The sequence below is a fragment of the Falco biarmicus genome, chromosome 5 (genome assembly GCF_023638135.1).
Source record: "Falco biarmicus isolate bFalBia1 chromosome 5, bFalBia1.pri, whole genome shotgun sequence".
Lineage (NCBI taxonomy): Eukaryota > Metazoa > Chordata > Aves > Falconiformes > Falconidae > Falco > Falco biarmicus.
The window spans coordinates 10775674-10800310 of record NC_079292.1 but is presented as its reverse complement, the minus strand read 5'-3'; the positions used below and the strand labels follow the sequence as shown (position 1 = coordinate 10800310).

Below are 24637 nucleotides of genomic sequence, written 5' to 3'. Positions count from 1 at the left end.
TCTGAAGGGTCTGGGGGAACAGAAAGAGTCCAAACCCAAGGCCAGATGGGGCAGATGGGTGATACTTAGTTGCTGCCTTTGCAATTTTTTTGCAGGAAGGATGTGTCACTCCCTAGCCCATCCTGCTGGGAGTCAATGGAGCCTGCAACTGGACTCACATAACAGCCTTGATGCAGGCAATAAATCTCACATTGCTCTCGTTTACTATCTGTACTATGAATTCTTTATTCAGTCTTTACTAGGTACTGTGGCCAGACCTTCACTTGAAAGTATTGCTCACCTTTTCCCCCCTAACCTTTAATGTCAAGAGTGCCTGGAGATGGTGGTACTTTTGAAGGTGGAGCTTTTCATATCTTGATGTTCATGTTGCTTCCAGTTAATGTCTCAAGTAGAAACTGCTGGAAATCCTTTATACTCTATTGTATTTGTATCACATTTTTTAAAAATGCTGAGCACTTGGGATTGGTCTGCATTCATCCTGATTCCTATTTCTCCATTTTTCCATGATATATAAACCACTGTCTCTTAACTCTGTATTTCTTTTTATCCCAGTTCTCTCAAGAAAGGATTTTCTGAAAGAACAGAATGGGGGGGAGGGGAAAATTAATAATAATAATAGTAATAATAATAGTAATAATAATAATACCCTAAAAATTTGTATTCACAGGACAAAAAAAGATTAATTTCTTTTAATCTAATTGTTGGTACAAATCTAGTAGTGCATTTTTTTTCTCTGGCTAGCACAGTTGCTGAGTAAGCCACGTCATTTCAAGAATTATTTTGTAAGGATGATGTCATGACAGTCACCAAAACCCCCATGCTCTGCTGGAAGCCTAACAGCTCCTTTTCTTTTGTGTAGTGATAGAGATCTGGGAAGTAAGGCAAATTTTGCCAGCTCCCACCAATAAAGATTTGGACAGAGAAACAACAAGAGTGAAACATCGTGTATTAACATTGTGAATAATAATGGCTCACTGTCCAGGCTGGCAACAGAAAAATAAGATATTCTGAACTTCTCCATACCTTTTCTTTAAAAAATGTGTGTTATGGTCTTGTTTTCTAGTAAGTAATATAAAAGAATTTGAGAAGATTCAGAAAAGGGTAAAAGGTAGGATCAAATATAGGGAGAAGATTCTGCATGAACAGAGTAGAACTTGTCAGGGTAGAAAGGAGATCAGGTAAACAGGTATGAAAACACAAGAAGCAGGAGGAGGGTGACTAGACATCACGCAGCAGCTGCTTTTTTTAGTACAAGGACCTGGTTGGGGGCATCATATAAAGCAAGGAACTGAAGCCAAAACAGTCAAAAGGTCACTGAGCAAGGAACTGCCAGTGTTGTGAATGCCAAAGATGTGCACAGATTTAATGGGGCAAAATAAAGCCCATGATCCACTAAGGATCATTAACTACAAAGAAATTACAGTTCTGGTACTTCTTGAGTTATTTTTAAGTGGTTGGAGGATAGAAGAGCATTCAAGGAAATGTGTATTTAGCTTGTTCTTTTTCCCTGTATGTTTCTTTGCTTCAGGTTAGATTTTGGAGACTGAATGCTAGGCTAGGTGAAGCTTTGGTCTGACCTATTTACTGGTACTTTTTTGTTCATTCCTAAGACTTGAAAGAGCTGGTCAGTTCCTCCTATACATGTGTTTGTGTGTTGGGCATATGCCCTGACAAAAGACCTATTGAAAAATTAGGTCCTTACTAAGTAAGTAATACAAGTCACTGATTTTAAGAAGGAAAGACCTTAGAAATTTTTCTCTTAGGGAAATAAGTTAGAATTACAGGAGAAAAGATCAAATTGTTCCCACCCACCCACCCTCAAATTACTTTTGTCTTCACATAAAACAGAATGAAAAAAATGGTATGTCTACATCAGGCCCCAGCAAATGTGAAGTATCTGAGTGATAGAGGAAAAGAATATTCTTCCTGCAGTCATTTGTACCATCTTATAAATTATAATCCAGCCAAGCATTTGTTCTTTGCTTATCACCATGGTACGCTGAAGACTTGAAATTCTGAAGTGATACAACAAAGTAATAAATGAATTTTATGTTAATTAGATACAGTATTCTTAGGACTAAAGATGATTTTAGAAAATGAAGACATGTTTACTTACCTCTGTCTCATTCTTCCAGATCTAGCCCAGGATCATTTCACATTCACATATAGCCACGTTTTAAAAATCGAATTAGCTCCTAAACAGCAAATTAGATACTTCTCAAATTGTAGATGTACAGGTTGAATCCTTAAGGCAACACAGTTGAAATGCTTATTTAGAAATTCCACTTAAACTTATTACTAGTAGCAATTTAAATTATCTGTTGTTGGGTGTAATGTTGAAATAAATGACTAATTAGTGTCAACTTGCCAGCATTTAGTCACCAAGCAGCTTGGAAGCTCTAGGGAACAGATTTATAAAATTTACAGCACCCTCCTTAGACAAGGACACCATTTTGCAATTGTCAGATATAATTGGACATCTCTATAATATCGCTTTATGCATAACACTTTTTTTTCTGCTCTCAGAATGGACAGTTTCTATTCTACATTGATGATTGTTTTGGTTTTTTTAACTGCCCTCGAAGTAATTAACCAATATTTGCTCCCTTGCAGCGTACCTCCTTGGTTCTAGAGCTAGCCTTATTGTGAAGGGAGTTAATTGAGAACAGTTCATTCGCACATCCATGATAGCGCAAAGGCAGGGCTTAACCAGTCACTCCTCCTTTGTGGAGCATGTGGCAGTCCAGCTGATGAATTTTCTTGCTGACATACAGTCTTCCACCCACGGTACTAAACATAAAATCCCACTAAATATATGGCAGATCTCTCACCAGGTAAGCATCTCCCTCACGGAAGCTGGTGCCGGAAGCCTCAGTTCTGAGGCACTCCATAACGGGCCATGACATTACATCATGTTTTAAAAGCACCACAAATGGGTTTGGAGGCACCAGCCAGCACCTGCCACAGTGTGCAGAGACCTTCAGCAGCGACTGTCACAGTCTCAGTGTCACCTTTCTGCTGAAGGGGGCTCGGGCACTGGTGGGGGCCACCCAGGGTGAGGGCACCTGCACTTGCCGCAGGAACTTGCTCCCATACAAAAGGTTGTGTGAAGCTCCTGTGGCCCACAAACTCTAAAAAAGGCTCGTTGTCACCTATGAGTGATAGTGCATTGTTAGAATGACCATGATTTGGGTAACTCTAGGAAAGGCAGCTGAAATTTTTGCATCAAGAACAGTTTTTCTTCTATGGTTCCTTTCTTATTCATAAAAAATATCTGATCCGTTCAGAAATATTCTCATTTTCCTAAAAAACAGACATGCTCATTTTTGCCTTTGAAATCTGGGAAAAAACAAAACAAAGCTCCACCTCCGTAGTATGTCTGTGTTACCGTAATGCAGCTGTTAGTCAGCTGAGCTGTAGCTCCAGTAACTTTTAAACGGCTCCCGTACAACATGAAATGTGCATCATACTTCTGTGATGCTTTACAGCAGCTCAGGGTACTGCTGTAAACATATCCTAACGTTATATCCTAAACAGTCCGGATATTAGCTTTTCCTATGGACAGATGAGCAAAAAAGGGGGTTTTATTATTTTTATTTTATTTTTTATAAAAATAAATTTATAAAATAAAATATTAAATAAAAATATAAATTATTTTTTATGGTAAATGAAAACAGAAGGAATTTGGTTATCTGGATCTCTGTGCTGACCGCAAGATGCTGAGAGTTTTTCCTTGAGCAAGTTCTTTAACTTCTCCATGCTAAAGTTCTTTTTTTTTTTGACCTCTAAGTACTAAACCCCACCTTTACAAATCTGTTTAAGCTTCTGGGATGAAAGCCCTGGTACACGTGCCTGAAAGCCTGGTGCAACAAAACAAATCCCTGAATTTTATTAGAAAATTTGTATTTCAGAAACTGCTGACTCAGCCAGGTGCAGGGGCAATAGTTTGACTGTCTGGCCCTGCAGGCTGGAAAGCCCAGGGAGCACTACCACTCTTAAGAAACAGATGTGTTTTCCATCATTCATGAGCAATCATTCTGGCCAGCACTTGGAGGAACATTGTGGACCCCAGAGGAGACCACGTCCATCGCTACTGAGAAGAAGAGAGGGCTACTGCAACAGAGGGCCCTTCACAGCAGTAAAAGCAGCTGGGAAGATTATTTGCAACTCCATGCAGAATCTCCCAAGGCTGGAATAAAATTTGGAATAATCTATGTAATGTTCCACATCTCACACAAACTGCAATATCTTGTATTATTAGAAATTACTTTTCCAAAACCATTAGGCTATTTTAAGACCTAGGTAAGGGTGCAGATTCATCATGATTACTGTTAGTGTCAGAGAGGCTGGGAATTGCTTTTTTTGCCTTCTCCCCTGTGCCGGTACGTAAGTGCATGCCCAATGGGGTGGCTGGCTGCCTAAATGCATGGGCCGATGAGCAGCTGTATCATCTTCGCTGAGAGTCTCACCAGAGTAGCCCCTGGGGCTCTGCCTGCTGCTCCTGGAGGAGAGGCAAAGGCCATTAGCGGACACGGGAAGCAGGAAGGCAGATACATCATCATCCCACCCAGATGGGTAAAGCACCAACCCTGCCCAGGGCTAGCAAACAGCTGGAGGATGGGAGGCTAGACCTTGTCCTGGAAAGGCAGGGCACCATTCTGTTCATCAGCTCCAGTGCAAAAAGCTTGAACTCTGCCTGGATGACATGCTAAATCCACTGGGAAACGTGGATGGTCTCCCACACACATGAGAAAAATGTGCCGTGCTGGCTTCTACAAAGATTGTTTAGTTACCATGGATTTCATACTATTTTTATTGTTCTTCGATCACAAATTCCCCTGCTTTTAAAATAAATATTACCAAGTTAATCTTAATGACTTCTCGCTTATTTTAGAACTCCATTATTTTCTGACATGTTTTACATGTTTGGAAACAAAAATGTTACTAGCTTCCCTTTTCAGCAAATAAGATGGGAGCAGGCAACAGACCTCAATCAATGTAGTATTTTTTTAAAGAATGTAAATTAATTCGAAAGAGGTGGGAGAGGGCACACGTATTTGTAACACGCATTTTAAAATGTTTTGCATTTGCATTTATTTTTAATGGCGTTTATGCCCTCTACTGTCAAAAAACGTTATTGCAGGTGTTTGGGTTTTTTAATACTGATAATATTTTTCCTTACCTGTATCTCTGCCAGTGTCAGCCTAAACTACTTGATCTTTGCAAAAATGCACACTCTTAATTTATTTCTACACTACATGTCCTACAGTTTCACAGTTTTTCTGTAGAGGTCACCCTGGGGGGTGGAGGTGGGGGGGATGTTTCTATCCAAAGTAAGCTATTCCAAATGTGAATTTCTGATCTGTCAAACACACACACAAATATTGCTAAACTACAACTTCTGTAATTAATTATTTTATCCTCCAAAATACATTTAACTTTTGCTTGGAAAAAAATTACTCCTGCATTCAAAGAAACAAACAGAAGTTAAATAAGCAGCATTGTCCTTCTTATTTGTTAAAATTATTAAAGAAAATACCTTCTCTGCTGACATCAAGGAAAAACAGCAAAAAAAGTATTATTTGTTTCAATTATAATTCAGCCCTTTGACTTATGAAATATTCCAACTTAGAGACATCGAAAAACAGTCTTCGTTAGATTCAGGAATAAGATAAGTAGCCGATGATGCCAAACATACAGCCTCTGTTGTCTGAGATTTCCTGAATTGTGGGCATGCAACACCAGATATACCCCACTCATCAGTTAGACAAGCAGTATCACTTTGGCAGACGGATGTCCACAGGTAAGGTCTGACATGGCAATGTTGGGATTGCAGATTGGGCATTTGTAAAGCCAAATACACTCAAGTTTCTCATGCTCCTACAACAGCTCAGCCTCTTGTGTGCAATTCCAGACACATTTTGTGTCCCCAAATTTGTCATGCAAAGTGCTAAATCATGCCTGTGTTACTCAGATCAGTACTCTCAAAGATCCAATATTTGCAAAATGAAGGAATTCACTGGCTTGCTGCCTTGCCATGCAGTAAGGAGTCAAATATGCAAAAATGGTCTGTCACCTGTTGAATACAAACAACTGAGACAAACACTCATGCCTTTAAATCCATCCATCCCTGTACGATGTCACTTACTGAACAGATACTTACGGACTGCAAGCAATAGCACACATCTGACCTGTCTGGACAGCATCTAGTGAAACCTAGGCATTAGTTTGATCATGTAGTTTCTGTCTTGTTATTTGATAAAACTTGATTGACATATCTAGTTTTCCATAGCCTTTTCTCTTCCCTTTCTGGCTAATGAAGTAGAATGCACCTGATGGATAACAAGGATCAGTATGGCATCTCTTTTTCTTCACTCATCCAGAGCAATACAATACTGGGACGACACTTTTGACGTTGCAAAATTAGACTGTCAGTACAAATCATAAATGCCTAAAGACTGACTTGAGCTTTGGCCACAATAATAGACATATGTGGAACAGACCATACATATACAAAGCTATGAAAAGACTGCAACTAGGGAAAAAAAGCCCATAAAGGAGAATTCGTTTGTAGTGCCAGTCTGAAGAGCAATGAGACAAGTAGGGTAGCACTAGATAAAACCTTGAAATAGTTCCCTTTTGAAAAGTGACTCTGTGAAAATTGCTTAATAAGATTCCGTATCTGTTGTGTCTCCAGGACTGAAGAAATCAGATTTTCTGCAGAATTTAGAATTTGTTTTAGAGATCAAGTATAATTTTTCCACTATGAAACACAACCACTGCAAAGCTACTCTGCCATCTGAAAATGGAGTTTTGTTCCTTTTTAGCTTAGACTTCCCAAGGAATAAAGCAATTGCAGGTGAGGTAAAGGAAGAAATTTTCCCTTCATTTTGTGTCAGTTACTTCCATTGATGGCATTCAGTGATATATGAGGTATAACTAAAGGTAATATTTAATCCAGCAGGAAGAACTTCATTAACATTTCTAGTCATGCCTACACTAGACTAAAATCTGTGTCGCTGTCCCAAAGGAGAGCAACACCAACCAGGGTAAATGTAGTAAAAATTCCATTTTGTCACAAAAATGAGCAAATATGTTTCATACCCTGTGCAGGAAGGCTGTTTTCTTGGCATTCATTTTTTCTGGCCATAATTTTATTTAAACATCTCCAAGACAGTGTTTATCAACAGGCAAAAATCTAATTATGTAAGAGCTATTGACGATGTGAAAGATATGATTAGCACTAAACTATGGACAAGCAACATTACCTTTGGAAAATGTCAGCATATTACAGCTTATTCCAGCCAAAACAGAAAAATAATCAAAAGCAAGTGATTTTAAAATAAGCAGTATATCCATCTGCCTGTCATTTTGCCTAGAGGATAAGAAAAACATTGTGAAATTCCTTCATGTATCAAACAAACCTTTTTTTTTTTCTTTTGCTCTATAAACACTGAAATACTGTGAAAAGGCATCTCCTTATGTCAGTAGGTAGGTCCACACATAAATACTGAAATGTTACAGATGAATCAGCTAATAGTTCCTGTCACCACTCCTAAAACATCAGTCTGCACTTGATTCACATAATTATAGTGTCACATTATCAACAGGATGAACTACATCCCTGAGCAACTTCAAATCAAATTAATTAGAGCCGGCAATGCCTTCTGTCCATTGCAGCCACCAGTGACAATGCGAGCTTATAAAAGTTCAGCAATTTACCATTTAAGTGGTAGACATCTAAATATAGGTTTAGGAATCTAATTTAAGAGATCTGTTCCAGTAGTACTGGCCATGAGTAAATTTTGCATTCCAAGATCTGGTTGTGTCAGGTGTATGTAAATATATACTGCCTTTCAGATACCTTTCTGTTGATATACTTCGATGCAATTTAAGAAAACGCTTGGATTGTATCTAGAAGAATGAAGTAAAACAGTAACAAATACTGTAAACTGGCAATGATTATCGGTGATTTGATTCTAGGACTTGTCCCCTAAGCTCACCACCCTGGCCCCGTGCCCACTGCTCTCTTCACGGCTCTGCCTAAAAAAACCTGGGGTTAGTTAGGTGTCGAGGATCTCATTTGTCAAAGAGACCTTGAAAGGTCGTTTATCCACTTCCCTGCCCAAAGGAAAGAACAGCTGGGCATGCATCACTCCTGACAGCTGATAGTCAGCTCTGCCTTTAGGAAGATAAGCACCAAAAATGTCTATGTTGTGAGGTGCAAATGATGTGAAGGAAAACATGACTCTCCGGTAATTAAGACCAGTGATATATATAAATCAGAAGGTGGATTCTATTACGTTATGTATTGTTATCCCACCCTGCGTGTCACAAAATCACAAACTAATAGCATTCAAATTCTGAGCAGGTGGAAGCGTTTACTGGTAGAAATATTTATGTAATTTTCCTGTGAATATTTTACACTTGGGCATACTTTGAAAAGCAGCTAAACATTTATTTTACACAACATAATCTCTTTCAATAGTCTAAGACTTGGTCATCTATATTATATCTGCCCAGATGACAACTTATTTGAGTATTTACATTAAATACCTCCTTATCTTACAAAATGCAAACCATTCATCTTCACCTGCAAGGCGATACATAATCTCCTTTTGACATACGCTGAGCTCTCATTGCTAGAAGGTGCTCTCAACCCCCACATAGATTCTCCATCATCTGATATCCCCATACCTTTACGTCCTCCTTCTTGTGATTAGGTGCACAATTTGGACCATGTGACTTGAAGACTCCAACTTCTCTATTATTTTTCCAGTTCTTGCTGAACAGACACGTTTTGCTTTCCAGATAGCATTTTCCAAACACCGTCCCTCCTACAGTTTTATTTCTTACCTTCTCTTGTGTTAACAGTTTATAAATTCCTTGTAATAGGGAATGTGCTATCTCCCTGCTCACAAGCATACTTAATTCACATGCAACGATCAGTTTTAATAATAACTTAAAATCCAATGAAATTAAAAAAGCGAATGGCACTTGAAAATAATTTATCTCTTTATTACACTCTGTAGTATGTAATTACATACTTGTCCTATAGAATATGGCACTCTACAGAGCGCGAAGAGAACTGTATCTCTTAATAAACTGTCGCTGGAGTGCCTCTACATACTTCAGTAGCACTATGTTCTTACTTGCTGGACAAAACAATGTCCAACATCATGAAGAAAGGTGGTAGCCCTAGTAATTCTGAGCACTGACAGCATTTGCAGTTAGAATTTGTTTAGTTTTTTGCATGTGCCTGGAGATTTTCATGTTTTCTGTCAGCTAGACTATAGCAAGGACCTCTGGAGGTCAGCTTGTCCAGCCTCCCACTCAAAGGCGGCATATCAACAACAGATTAGGTCAGCCATGGGTTTTTCTAGCCCAGTGTTGAAAATCTCCAAGGTCAGAAAGTCCACGATCCCTTCCAAAAAATGTGCTACCCTCCTAAATTAAAATACTGTATCAACTTAAATGAGGCAACATTATTCAGCTTGACATCGAACTTACTAAGTGGTCTCCCTAGGATCTTGCTGATGGAAAATGAGGAGTTCTTTCGACAAGCAAACAGAGTAAGGACTTAACTTCAACACTGATTTCTTCCACCACCACCACCACCACCACGCCCCCTTAGCAAGGTCACTCTCTCTCTATTGCAATAGAGGCAGCCTGGGAACACTACACCAGGTAGAACATAGACACCCACAGTTTGATGTACAGGATACTCAACATTAGCTTCAAATTAAATTTATATACACAACGCTGGGCATGCTGTATATGTATGCAGATGTGTATAAAGTATTGTTCATTTGCAGGAAATGTTATTTGCAAGAGAAGTAAAATCTATTGTGTAATTAATTCATCTTGCAATTCAATACAGAAGAAAATTTGTCTTTACTAAGCCCGTTGCTTTCTTTAACTCAGATATGGTGACATGGTGCCGAAGACAATAGCTGGAAAGATTTTTGGTTCAATATGCTCTCTGAGCGGGGTCTTGGTCATCGCTCTGCCAGTTCCTGTAATTGTCTCCAACTTCAGCCGTATCTACCACCAGAATCAACGAGCAGACAAGCGCAGGGCACAAAAGGTGAGCTTCTAATTTTTCCCCCTTTTGTTGTTGAGCGATAGATGAAATATAACTTTTCATACGCTGTGCACCCTCGAAGTGAGTATTTCCTAACAAAAGGGCTACTACATGTATGTGCTACATGCCTAGCCCATGTCCTAGATGCAAATACTGTGCTATTTTTAGTGGGAAAAAAAACCCCAAAACCTGTCTATTTATCTTTTCTGTCAAAATGTACAGATCCATTATTGTGGTAATTCATCCTGCTTGTTAAACTAGATTTAGTATTTTCAGTCAATAGCTGCAGTCACACCCACTGAAGATTCTTCAGTGTTTTTCAGGCAGACTTTCTTTCCGCCAGAGTCTTCTGAGAAAAAAAAAAAAAAGGAAAAAAACCCAAAAACCAAAAAAACCCAAACAAATAAAAACCTAATAGTGATTTCTAACGTCTATTCTAACAGGCTGCTTCACTAATCTATGTGTTTAATTCCCAGGTCAGTGCCTGGGGAATCTGATTATTGGGGAACTTGTCTCCTCAGCTCTAGTTCTCTTAAAAGGCTTCAGAAAAAGAGCTTAATCAGGAGAAAAGAAAAGAAAAGTCTGTTTTTCCAGCTTCCCTGATTTGCTGAATCTCTCATTAAAATATCAGCTAGCTCTATAACAAGACAGTTTCCCTCCCTGACCCGTGTGGGCAAGGTCAGGAGCCAGGAAGAGCTATTTACCAGGAGAGATGCAGCCCAAGCCTGGGCAGTCACCTCCACCTCCACATCATTGCCAACATACTGGTCCCAATACACCTCACCCAACCCCAGCTCAGAGAGCCTCCATGGGCACATGAAGCTCTGATAAGATAGCTGAGACACATTACCATCTGCTCTTCTGCTGATGGCAGTCGGAAGGCTCTGGATGCAACACAAGTTGCAAGATTGCCCAGCCTAAGGTGTCACCACTTGGGCTTTTTTGTTGTCCCATGGCCTCTTTTCAGAGGTCCTGAGTCTCCAGTGACCCAGGGAGAGTGGGGTTGTCGCCTGCAGCAGCGTGCAGGCAGGCCATGGCTGGTGACCACATACATAGACCAGGCTGCACCTGCTTCAGAGACGACAGCACCAGGGCTGAAGCTACAAAATGTGTGTTTCTTTCTGGCCACCTTTTCAACTGATTTCTTCACAAAAAGGAAGTGAAGGAAATGTACACGCTGATACCATTCCCTGAATATCTTAAAATCAGGAGAAACAAAGGTACATGGCCAAGAAAGTCAGTCATAGGCCCAGGCTGAAGATGTTGCACCCTTTAATGGCCACATCTTGGAAGAACGCTGTCAGATGAGGAAAATGGCCATGAAAGAAACCAGGCATATCACAGAGATGTCATACCTTTCTAGAAACCCAATTTCAAATGTAGGCTGCCTCAGTGATCCAGGTACCATACCTTGCCTAGCTACTAATTCCACCCACCCTTCCGCATGCCGGGTTGTCCCCCGTGCCAGCTCCAGCTGCGCATTCCCCGCTCCCACATCGCTGCCGCTTCTGTTTGTGTAATGGCAGCAGACAGTGAAAGAACAGTATGTATCAGCCGGAACACAGTGCTTCATTACTGTGCCTCCGAGCATCGCACCAGTCATGGGTAACAGATCTGCTTTATCCCAGCAATAAATGTGCCTGTTCCGAGCTTTCATAATAACTGCAGACACAACCAGCCTCACTTCAGATAGAAACCGTCTCCTGCTGTATGTCATGAAAGAGAATTTTCTATGCCTGTTTTACACTTGCCAGTGAAAAGAGATGGACACTAGAAAATACCTTGCAAAATTACGTTGGCAGACTGGCTGCTATTCCCCATAATCTCTTTCTGAATAGAAGAATTAATAACTGCTCGAGTTAATAACTGACTTTTTCTCCTTGCAAAACAGTGAGCTCATTGTATGTTTCAAACAGGAATACGAAGCGATGAATGGCAATCGTGCCAAGTGTCTTTCCCTCTGCTCCCCAGAACAATGCCAAGAGTAAGGATGAGATTTTCTCTGACCATGTTTATGCCCTTCTTGCTTTGGAGAAAATGGCTTTGAGGTCTGATTAACTTAGCACTGGATGTGTGTCTCATTGATATCTCCTATTGCAAAGCTAATCTCTCTCAACCTAAAATGACTGAGATGTTGAACTGAACCTTACTGTGATGGACTGAAAAAAAATCAACAAAAAGCACTTCTTGGGTACTGCATAGTCCACATTTAGCAATATTTAGCTATGAAGTATATCCTTGCATTTCACAGGAGGGTTCTACTTGTATAGATTTTTTTTATTCCTATATAGAAATATAACTGTATAGGAATATTCAAGCAAAAAGTCCCGTTATTGAAGTTTGAAATTCCTTCTTCATTCAATACAATGGAAGCTTTACACAGTTTTCTAAAATAAATGATTCCCTAGGCACCAACTTTATTTCTGTTATCTAAGGCTGAAGAACATAAGCTTGAAAGAAGGTGCTGTTTCATGGAGCACAGCATGAACCCGTGCAGGTGATGGTACCTCCTGCTGGCTACAACAGCTTCCATCTGATTGAGAGTGTTGTGTATTTGAGTTGTGCAACTTACTTTATCAATATCTCATACAGAAGTTTAATCAAGGTAGCCTTCAGAAATGGCAAAACATTTGGGCTGGAAGGAAACTCCAGAGAAAGTTCTCTGTTGAAAAGCTGCAATCTACTCACAGGTGCACTGGCAATTTTCAGCAGATTTTTTTTTTCACTTATATTAGGTTTGTTCAAGAACAATGTGGCCATCAGTATACACATTTACTGAGTTCTGCACAGTCATGCAAGATTAGACAATTCCATTTGCTTCTTTTTGGCAAAAAGATGCTGCACATTAATGCTCAGGAGAAGATGGAAGAGAGAAATTTATTTATATACCATTTCATTTTGAACATGTTTTAAAGGAAGCTCCTGCATCCAGCCATGGAAATATATTGTTGTAACTACCTCAGAATCCCACTTTGTAATGTAGCCAGTGCATCAACAGGAGGGTACAGCTTCCTAATGCACTATCAGGAGCTTGTTGCCAATCAATATAAACAAAACCCAAAAGAGATGAAAATAAAAATAAAGAAAAATCATCCGTGCTTATCAGAACATTTTCTTCTGTCAGATAATAAGGTCCGAGGATCTGACCTGTCCTGACAAATAAAGAATCCAAACTAGATACTGGAATTCAGGGCTGAAATAATTGTGCCCTGTAGTCTTTCTATGCCTTTTCCTCAAGCAGATTTATCACTACCGAGACAGTTTTGAAGAATCCTATTTTTGGAGTTTTTCTCAGCTAGAGACAACTTCAAGATGCCAAGTTATTTTCATAGCCTATCAGTGCCTTCAGGTGGCAAACTTAATGACAGATGTGTTGTGACGATTCCATGTATAAAGGAAAGGAAAGGAAAGGGGTGGAAAGGATAAAGGTAAGGATGGAAAAGGAAAAAGAAAGGTTTAGGTAAGCTTGGATACGGTTTGCTGTCCTGTAATTGATAGGTATCAAGGGTTAAGATATGGCTAGACTCCCACAGTGTCATATTCACTGGGATGCCTACCAGCACAGGGCAGGGGAAGAAGGAGGCATAGCAGCTCCCTTGGAACAGGTGTCTGGCCACTCAACGGCAGCCTGGCTGAAAGCTCCATCCCAGCATACTGCAGCAGCTCTTACGATGACAATGTCCTCCTTGCCCTGAATGAAGGATTTCTTGCTAGATGCCTTCCCCGTTTTCCATACATCTATAGTTCTGCACCCTTTGAAGGCAAGAGCCTTGTATCATCTCAGCCAGCAAGTCCTAAGTGCAGATCCATCTGTCCATTATTGTTCATTACCTGACAACTGAAGAAGCCTTAATGGTAGTCGTCCAGGCACTTTCTCCCTAGGCTGACTCTGCATGGTGCCTCAACAGAACACCCAAACAACCATCATCAGCTCCAAACCTTGACTTAATACCTAAAATTCAACCTGAATCTTTCATCTGAGTGTGGTCTTCTACGTTCACATCGCAAAATATATCCTGAAGATTGGCTTGGCTTTATTATTTATTGATTTTACATGATGTGTTTATCTTTCCAATTATGAATAATTAGTTACTAGATAAATATAAATAGCTCTAGGATAAACTGCAACAACTGCTTAACAGCACCTGGCAATCTAGAGCTAAGCATTTGCAGTACGGAACCCTGCTTGCCATTATGACTTTTTAAATGAGATAGGCTATTAATCTCAGTGGGGTTGCAGAGACATAACTAACAGAATAACTTATCCAAGATTTTTTAAATTAGCACAAAAACGTGTAAAACCTGTGTTTACTGAACAATAATTTGAATAGATTGTTAAAGCAAGTCACAACTCAACAAATACATGAAACTTATTTAATTCCATATCCATTAGCATACAAAGTAAACAGCATTTTCATCTCTACTACACGCTGACATCCCATAAATTATTGTCGGCTAATCTAAAGTCAATTATTTGCAATTACTGAAAATTAGAAAATCAGAGCATGAAATGTGGGCCTGACTTTTCACTTGAAAACAAACATACAAGATGAATTTACAAAAGGCCTGATATAAAAAATAATGTGATTGATTTTAGGACAATTTTGGCCATTGCTCTAGGAGCCACAGTGTTGTGATTTAACCCCAGCTGCTCGCTCGCTCACTCCTCCCCAGTGGGGGGTGGGGGGGAATCAGGAGGGTGAAAGTGCAAAAATTGGTGGGTGGGAATAAAGGTAGTTCAATAATTTTTTTAAGGAGTAGAAAAAAACAACACAGAGATGGGGAGGAAACAAACCCAAGAAGAAAAATTATGCAAAAGAAAAAAAAATTGCTCACCACCAACCAACCAACACACAGCCTGCCCCAGGGTAAGGGCAGCTCCTGCCGACCTCCTGCCAGTTTCCTTGCTGAACATGTCACGAGATGGTACGGAATATCCCTCTGGTCAGGTAGGGGCAGCTGTCCTGGCTGTGTCCCTCCCAGTTTCTTTTGCACCCCCAGCCTCCTTGGCAGGACAGCCTGAGGAGCAGAAAAGGCCTTGATGCTGTGCAGGCGCCACTCAGCAGTAACTAAAACATCCCCATGTTATCAACACTGTTTTCAGCACAAATCCAGAACGTAGCTCCATACCAGTTACTATGAAAATAATTAACTCTTGTCCCAACCAAAGCCAGCACACAAAGAATGACTGTGAAGGAACTCTTATTAATTGCACAAGATCAATAAAAAATAATAAACAAAAGGCAAGCAATTAGTAATTCTTGAGTTTTGATAGTAAGATAGTTATGTAGTCTGGAGAGCAGCAGAAGAGAGACAACAGGAGCTAAGTACTAAATTACCCAGGCTACCTAGGCTCCTTGCATAGCAAACTGGGGAGAAGCTCTTGCCACAAATGATTTCCAGTACTGCAGTAAGCCCTGCCCTAAAAGTGTTCCTGATAAAATCTCTTTCTTAAAACAGCTGGACTGCTGAGGGCAACTTGAGTGTTAAAAACTGGATGTTACAAATACCCTGCAGCGTTACACTGAGCACTATTTAAAACCTTGTGAAAATATATGTTTATATTTCTAAAACTGACAGAGATAGCTGTTGTTGAGTAACAGTGAAATCCCTTTGTAAGGTTTCTCTAAATGCAGCCATATAAAAAGATCTACCTCTGTTGTAAAATTTGAAGCTAGGAAAAAAAATAAAAAGCGATGCATTCAAAAGAGGAGTTCAATACAAATACAAGGGGTGCGGTAAGAATTAGAGCTGGTCATCAGTTTCTTCAGGAAGTTTCACACAGGATGATTACGGTGACATTTCATCAGAATAAGTAAAAGAACTGCATTTCAGCTACATGGGTTTTGTCCTAGGCAACATAAAAGTTACTAAAATCAGAGTTTCACATTCAATGGCTAAAAGGGAAAACCTCACAGCAAAGAAGGTAATCTACTGCAGGAGAACTTTCTTTTTTCGCTAGGTATTCCATGAAAGGGGAGAGTTAGGAAAGGCTTTGCAGTGGTTGAAAGGGGCAGTTATCACTCCTGTTCTGCTGTGCATGGCAGAAAATGATGTTCACAGACTAAAGAAAAGTGCAGTTCTGTAATCACAGTTTTCCTGATGTCATCCCATCATTCTGGTGTCTTTCATGGGAATTCAATCCCCAGCACGCAGCCCTAAAAATCCTGTGGCTGACATGACCTTGTAATGATTACCTTGATAGGAAATACGAGGAGTTACTAGACTACTCACGCTACAGGCTCTGATATAAATCAGGCAGAAGCACTGAAAAGAAATCTTACCACTTTAACAGATTTGTAAACACCTCCAGTTTCAGGAGTATTTTCTGTAAGCTGAAGTATAAGCATGGAAACCACAATATCTGGTTCCTGTCTTGGTAATAGATTTATTGTCTTCTCTTTGGTAAATGATGTAAATTCAGGCCATCTGAATGAGTCTCAGCTAGAAAGATGTAAGCTATTACTTTCCACCTCACAATAGCTTTCTAAGACACGATAAATTCATATTTGCAAAGCTATTTCAAATTTTCACATGGAAAGTACAACCTTCGTATTATATGTGTTGTAGCACATTGATATACTAAGATAGTCTGATGAACTGTTATATTTTTTTATTTTTATTGAACGGTGCTGCACCATAATTATTGCTACAATCACTGAAAGAGAAAATGAATATGCATGCTAAAAGGAAAAGCATAACTAATGTATGTAAAACGTTTGTTCGTTAAATCTAATGAATCTCCTTGTATAAAGAGCACACTTAAAAGTACTGCAGCTTAAACATTTGTGACTGAAATCACTTATTTATTGGACTCCATGTTACATCCTGCAAAGGCATGTCTAAAGCATCTTGCGCTCCTAAGGCTAAACAGTCATGCTAGGAGAGACCTTTAATATATTTATGAACATAACCCAGTGCACATGTCCCAGCCCATGACTTTTCTGCAGTGCAGGTAAAACTCTTCCCTCATCCTTCAGCCTGTCATGCTGGTGTCGCATCTCAAGAGCTCCACCTTGAAAATAACTGTGTTCCGCCTGCCGAGGGGATTTTTAATCTCTAGCCCTGAGGACTCAGACCTAAACTGGTAGCACTGGATGTGCCATCAAGGAGCCCATGTGAGCCTGAAGAGTGGGAACTGTTAACTGTTCCCCACACTGGTTGGCTCCTGGGAACCCCGGGCCAGCCTGGGGCATTGCCCTCGGATGGCTTGCTGCAGCATACTGGGCTGCCCAGGGCTGGTCAGCCCTGGTGCTCAGCATAAAAGCCCTAACTGGAAAATTACCCCCAGTCCAGCTTCTGGGGACCTGCTCAGGGTGATAGAATGAGGAGCTGCAGATGTCCTTCCAGGGCTCACCTGTGAAGAAGCACCATGCAGGTGACTGGGGCGCTTCACTTCTTACCACTAGAATAACATGCATTAACTGCATTGCTGGAAAGCCTGTGTGCACCAAGCAAGGTTTATTCTAAAACAGCCAACGTGTCACAAAATCAGGCAACAGCCTCTCATGTGAGCTTTTTGTCTCCGTGATGTGCAAATGCACAGCATTATCTTATTTTCTTTCAGAACAATTAAAAGATAATAAATACATGACATACAACATAAGCCATATGCTAGCCATGTTTGCTGTTAGCTGTCACAAATTTCTTGCCTCACTGTTCAGAAGATCTGTGAGTTTGAGGCTGTGAGTTTGAGGCAAAGAGGCATGGTGTTGAACCATTCCTCATAGTCACTCAATTATTAATCGCGCCAGAGAGATCTGGCTGCTGCAGTGACCAGGCTGCTTCCGTCTGTAAGTGTTCAGGGATTCACAGTCATTTCATGCTGGCACTTAATGCCACAGAAATTGGGGGAAGGGGGGGTAAATGCTACCTCTATTTTCTGGAAATATCACCTGAGTAATTATCAGATATGAAAATCCCTATTAATATATCAAAGGCAGTTTTTCAAGTTCTTCACTGTATCTCCTTCTGTGATTCAGCAGCCATTCAACTCCAGATGCTGCTCAGCATTTGGCTTTCAGAATCAGAAACCTAACCACGAAGATAAACCCAAACTTCCTCTTATAATCAGCAACAAAAATCAGAGAACCAGGACGCTATCCTAGAAATCCCATAAAAGCTTTTGTTTTCCATATGATTGGTTGAGAGTCTTTTCTTCTCTCTTTCCCCTAATGTTGGCTTTTAACTGTTGTACAAGTCAATGGATGCAGTGTCCTTCTCTCATGAGCCACCTTCTACTCTGGAATGAATGTCACCTTCACAAGGCATGAAGTTCACCTGAAAAAACTCAAATCTCTCTCAGCAATTTGATGCCTGCAGTCTCTGAAAAATCAGGTTATGAACAGATTATGACCAATGATGACAAGCATTAAGTCTGATTATATGAACAGGCTTGGCTTTTAAAAGGCCGGGCAAGCATTCAGGAACCTTCCTGGGACACAGCATAAAAAGCGGGTACCACATTCTGCTATTTTAAAAACCCAGAAGGCTCTGAGAAACCAGCTCACTGTAGTTGCAACATTACATATTTTTCTGAACCATTTATTCCCCTTTAAAGAGATTTTCACTGCAGTAGCAGCTGAGATGGATGCCCGTGTTCCTGACCCAAAAGGCATAAAGAGTGGCACAGTTGTAGCAATGCAGAAAAAAAGTAGGCACTTACATCCCAATCTGTCTAATCGCTTCTCCAAAATCGTTGTTCTTATTAGCTGATGCATGCAAACAAATACAAACTTCTGTTATTTGCATTTTAAATGGGAAGACACTCATGATTTGCTCCACCTGGAGGACGGATGCAATGCAGCCTTTCAGTCGTTACAATATTGGTATTCATAAGCAGCTGATTCCAATTAGCAGTTTTAGATAAACAGAATAATGGGTATGCGTACAAGTGACACTCTTCTTTTTGTCTGTTTACACAGAAAGCCAGACTTGCTCGAATTCGTGCAGCAAAGAGTGGGAGTGCTAATGCCTACATGCAGAGCAAACGAAATGGCCTACTGAGTAACCAGCTGCAGCAGGTAAGGTTTTTATATCCTCCACCTCCAGAGTAACAGCTTAATGACAGCCCAGCAGTAGCGTATTCTGTTTATCACCAGGGCCAGTCAGCTTGGGTCTTTAGGCAATGTTACCTTTGGAGGTAGATTAAGGAAGGATGAATTGGACAATTGCTATCATTAAAGGAAGCCTGTGAGAGTCGATGAGAGGGTATTAAAAGATGAGGGAAATAGATAGAAATGCTGGATTCAAATGCAGCCCACAGTTTTAGAGCCTGATCCTGTAGAAGACCTCGTTAAGAAATTACAAAGCATTTGCCTCTTAGGAGGTAAGTCAAATTTATCTTATTTGGCTTTAGACAGGTAAAACATGGGTGACAAACCGAAGCTTCATTGTCAGCAAGGGAAAGAAATGATTTTTGGATACCATTTGCGCAGAAGGGTGTTGCAGAGTGAACAACACGCCCTGGAAGCACCTACTTTGCTCTAAGGAGAATTTTGATGATTACCTCAAGGGCACTGAAATCTGATGTTACCTGAAGCTAATTCCCCCTCTTACCCCTGCCGAGGAAGCCAGGACCAGTGGCAGGAGCCCCAGGCAGCGGCTGGGACTGGGATCCCAGTGACCCACAGGCCAGAGGCAGCCCCTTGGCTGCTCTGAGCTGTACCCAGCTGAGAAAGACTGAACAGACAGTGTTTTTTAATCCCTGCCATTTTCTGGCATTTAGGCAATTCCCTGAGGCACACAGGCAGGCTTTCATTCCTCTATGCCCTTTCTGTTCAATACATGTTGAAAAGCTGAAGGCTTTAACCTATAGCCAGAAGAGGAGGAAGTAGCTGTCTGTCTGTCTGGTCTGGCACAAAAGATGAGCAGTCAGAGCCCTCGTTTCCTCTTCTGCTTGAAAGAACTCAGATCTTTGAAATAAAAAGACACCAAATAGCTTAATTGCCATTCAGATTTCAAATATCCCAAAGTTGAATTGTAATCTTTCCTATTATCCCACTTCCTCCCCTATTCAGTTTTTTGCTTTCTAGTGAATAATTATGAAAGCAATTAATAAACAGTGGATGCTTTCTACTTAGTCCTTCATTCTGTGTCGGTAACATCTGCTACGCTCTTTCCAAACGCAGCAGACTGGGATCACTGACATGAATTTTTGTGAAAGCAGCAATACCACAAATTCTTTAGTGCTATGAAATGATCCCAGGAGGACTGCTATGTTTAATTTCCTTCAAATGAGGCACATTCCCAGGAAAAAAAAAATATTTTGCTGTCACTTAAATTTATGATAATTTTAAGCATGCGTTGATCCAACATTTAAAGCTTACATGTTGATTGCACTTGTAAATTGTACTATTCCATTTGCATAAAAGACCTAAGATGGAAACATTTAAAAGGAGGTGCAAGGAAAGGAAAGAAAATAGTTTGATTAAAAAACAAACAAGCAAAAGAAAACTCGGGTCCAAAATAATTTGGGTTATACCATGTAATTGAAGTATTGCAGTTACGCTACCGTGTACAATCCGGATTAGTTCTGATCAAATATTTGGATAAGAGTCTTCTTGTTCACAAATGAGGATAATACAGAGTTCTATGTATCCACAGTCCTCCAGCGAAGAAGAACAGGCCTTTGTTAGCAAATCTGGCTCTTCCTTTGAAACGCAGCACCACCACCTGCTTCACTGCCTGGAAAAAACTACGGTAAGAAGAGAGAGCTGTCTTTTCCTGTGAACCCCAACACCAGCCTAGTTTTGAATGTTTTCAGTTATCTCTTCTAATTAATAAGCCCTTATATGAAAGCAGTTAGCTGGGAAGAAAAGCCGGTTTATCTTATTTTAATGCATTATACCCACTGCATACAAATAACAGAGATATCCTGGATGACAGCCTCATCTAGCGTGAAAGAGACTGGCATCAGTGAGATGACAGCAGTATATCCAAGCCGTATATGTGACCTTCATTATGGTTTTCATGCACTCTATGAAAACATACAAATTTTTAACATACAAATTGTAGTCCTTACACATCCAATACTCAGTGCAGTCAAAGCAAGTTTTTGCCTGAGCAAATGTTGGGCTTTTGTACAGGGAAAGCTGCTGAGTATTTCCTCTGATATGAGTATGATTCTTACTGAAGGGACCGTAAAAGAGGATCCCCCGGCATCCAGCATTCCCCAAGTAATGCTTCTGTTATATTTAACAGAGATCACTGTGAATGTCTTTCTGCTCTTTCTCAAAAAAGAACAAAAACAAAAAAAAGAGAGAGAGATTAAAAAGTTTTCTCACAACAGACATTGCTAAATTAAAATATGGCATATGTATAATTTCATGTTCTCCTTTAGGCAGTATTTATTTCTAAATAAAAAGGTCCAACTGTTACATCATTTAGATAGTCATATGTCATCTCAGAGGTGCTTATGTTTCCTCCATTCTAACTTTTGGAGTATTCATTTTTATATAATGCATGTAGGATGAACTGTCTTGCTTCCTGTTCAGAGTATAATGTGGTTTCTTTGCCAAGATTCAGACTGGGTCCTTTTGGAACACTTTTGAGACATTTCATACTAGAACCTGATAATAGCAGTCTATCTTAAAAAGTGTTCCACAGCTGAACATTACAAACATATTTAAAACCCTAGTAGTAGCCACAGGTCTTGTCAAACTCTCATAGAAATCATGGAAAACATTTCTATTCATTTGCTGGGAGTTGAATTTGGTTCCCAAAGTCTCACACTTCCTCTAATCATAATGGTGGAATACATAAGCCTTTTGTGGTTTTTTTCTCTTTTTTTAAACAGACCTTTTTTTTTTTAAAAAAAAAAAAAAAAAAAAAAAGGATTAAGCCTAGAAAGCAAGTATAATCATCTTTCCTGAATCTGCATAGAATCTTTTTTTCCTTGTTTTTTGGGTCCTGCTACTGGCACTGAATTCATACGACACATGAACACAAAAATGTATGCAGGGATTCCAAATAGCAATCTGCAGATCATACATTCCTAAAATTTTAGTGGGAACTGGAAATTCTGGGCTCTCACCTTGTAGAATCTGGCAAGTTGCTGATTCATGGTATAACAGCAAGGGTGAGGTACCTTCTCAGCCTCTTGGCATCCTTTGAAATATCATTTGGTATAAGCATCAGTCCAGATGATACTAAGCAAAGGCATATTTTTCTCTTTTCTGCCACTTTGAAGTCATTAGGATAAGATCTCTTCTACTCTAAGAAATGCAGAGTTGGCAATGTTAGGAAATTCATGAAAATTACATTAATAATTAAAATAATTGCACTGAAAGATTTTACAGGCTTCTTTTAACTAATTTAAGAACAGTTAACTAACAAGTATAATCAAATCTATTAGTCTGAGCCATTACATCATTTCAAAATGTTTCCAGTCTATATTAAAAGTTCACTCAATACCCTCTTTAATGGACAAATTGAATTCTTGTTGGTTGCTCCATAAAAGTTTTAGGAAGTACAAAATTACTTTTAATTGGAAAACTAGCAGAGTTCTTGGCAAACATACTGCAAACCACTGAATGTAATCTAAAGATGGCAATTAGGTCATTTTTCTCTCTGAATTTTATGTCCACTGTGCAATCACATTCAAAATCTTGATTGTAACTGACACAGGCCTTCTAGAAGTCAATTTTCAGGCAAGTTCTTTTTTTCCATATCACTTGAAATTGGCATGCTTCAACACCACTCAGTTCCACATGAACTTATGTTGGAGTGAAGAAGAATAGAAGAAATGGAAATAACAATAATATGCCTGTAAAGATATTTCCATTTGTCACAAACACTAGGCCACAGTTGTTACTCTCTTTACTTTATTCACATATTTTATATTAGCACTGTACTGTAATTCTCCTAAAAAAAATCAGCACCTTTCCAATTAGTGCATCATTCTTTAGGGGAAAAAAATATTTTTTTCTCATTCTAATACAAAAACCTGCAGTTGGCTAACAAATTGGAAGTGAGTGAGAGTAAGTAGAGTGTAAAATAATCCAGAACATGCTCATAAACCATTCACCTAAACCATTCCCAGGATATGTAGACTGATTCCAGCAGTAACTGAAAAGATATTTTTTTTTAAAAGGAGGCTTTCTCAAACCGCACATGGATGTATCTTAATCTCTACTTAGTTTGGGCTGCTACTTCAAAACGACTGTTAAAATTCCTCCCTTCCCCCCATAAGCAACACCACTTTTTCACACAGAAAGAAAATGTGGAAACCACAGTTGTGTGTGAAATGCTCCCTAATCACCTACTGAGTCACCATAAACTGTCTGTTTGCGTGACTTTGCATTCAGCTCTGTGACAACCCAATAAAACTACTGGCCATGCTGGGATTAAGCAAAGATTGCATGAATAAACAGTGCTTTGTTTAACTGAATCCTCAGTCTTCTAAACTGCTTTCGACACATCCATCTACAGTAATTAGGAACTTGATGCTTTTAAATAACCACCTCCTCTCCTATAATCAAAATTTCTATTTGATTGAATCTTTTTTTTTTTTTTTTTCCCCCACACAGATGCATACCTTGAAACACACTGTTTCAGATCCTGATTTCTAACACATCATTCAAAAGCTTTATAAATTCATCTGGAAAATATTTGAATTTTGTTGTATTATGGTTCAATATAATAAATCTTACGTATTTCCAAATTACATTTAGAGCATTTATGTAGGCACCACTTGCATTTTTATTAGTAAACATTATCCTCTATTCTGTGGTGCTTCATAGATTATACAGATATTTATAATGCAAACTACGTTACAATCACATGCTATTTTACAAAATAATTTGGATTAACATTTTCTTATTTAGAGCTCTGAGTGTTTTGTTCCAGCATTTACACTGTATTGGTATTCAGCCCAGGCTAATATGGGCTAAACACTATAATCAAGAATAAGCTGTCTAACTTTCCCAGTTTATTCAGTTGTGTCAATTTAAGCCTTTAAACAATCACGATTAATATGTTCACTTTAATTATCTTTCTGTGTGTGCTTTATCCCTCTTGCTGGATTCCTCTGGGCTAGAACCACGAGTTTGTGGATGAGCAAGTCTATGAAGAGAGCTGCATGGAGGTTTCTACAGTCAATAGACCCCCAAGCCACAGCCCCTCTCTCTCGTCTCAACAAGGTGTTACCAGCACTTGCTGCTCACGAAGGCATAAAAAGACTTACCGCATCCCAAACACCACCATCACCGGCAGCCGTCCAGGCAGCGTACAAGAGCTCAGCACCATCCAGATCAGATGTGTGGAGAGGACGCCTCTGTCTAACAGGTACTTCACATGCAGCAGCACACCGAGAGCTGAAACCCCTTCCTTTGTTAGAGAAGAGATGTAGAGGTGCTGTGGCCTCCACAGGCAGGCAGGCAGTCACCCAAAAATGGATACTAGTACTGAAACATCCTGCACTTAGTTTGCTCCAAGCTTAATCCAAGATGACAGAATAGTCTCTCTGTATCCACTTCTGCCCTCTCATCCCCTCCCCACAAACTACTACGTACTATTTGCAGCAAATAGCAACCAGGGACCCCAAATGAAATA

The 24637-nt window shown here is 39.7% G+C and overlaps 1 protein-coding gene across 1 annotated transcript in view; it reads left to right on the top strand.

The window, feature by feature from the left end:
- KCND2 (potassium voltage-gated channel subfamily D member 2) overlaps nucleotides 1-24637 on the top strand; it is a 286684-nt gene that overhangs the window by 257503 nt on the left and 4544 nt on the right. The window contains exons 3-6 of the mRNA XM_056341797.1: nucleotides 9925-10087; nucleotides 19009-19107; nucleotides 20690-20785; nucleotides 24123-24370. Coding sequence (XP_056197772.1) covers nucleotides 9925-10087; nucleotides 19009-19107; nucleotides 20690-20785; nucleotides 24123-24370 — 606 coding nt within the window. The remainder of the gene's footprint in view (nucleotides 1-9924; nucleotides 10088-19008; nucleotides 19108-20689; nucleotides 20786-24122; nucleotides 24371-24637) is intronic.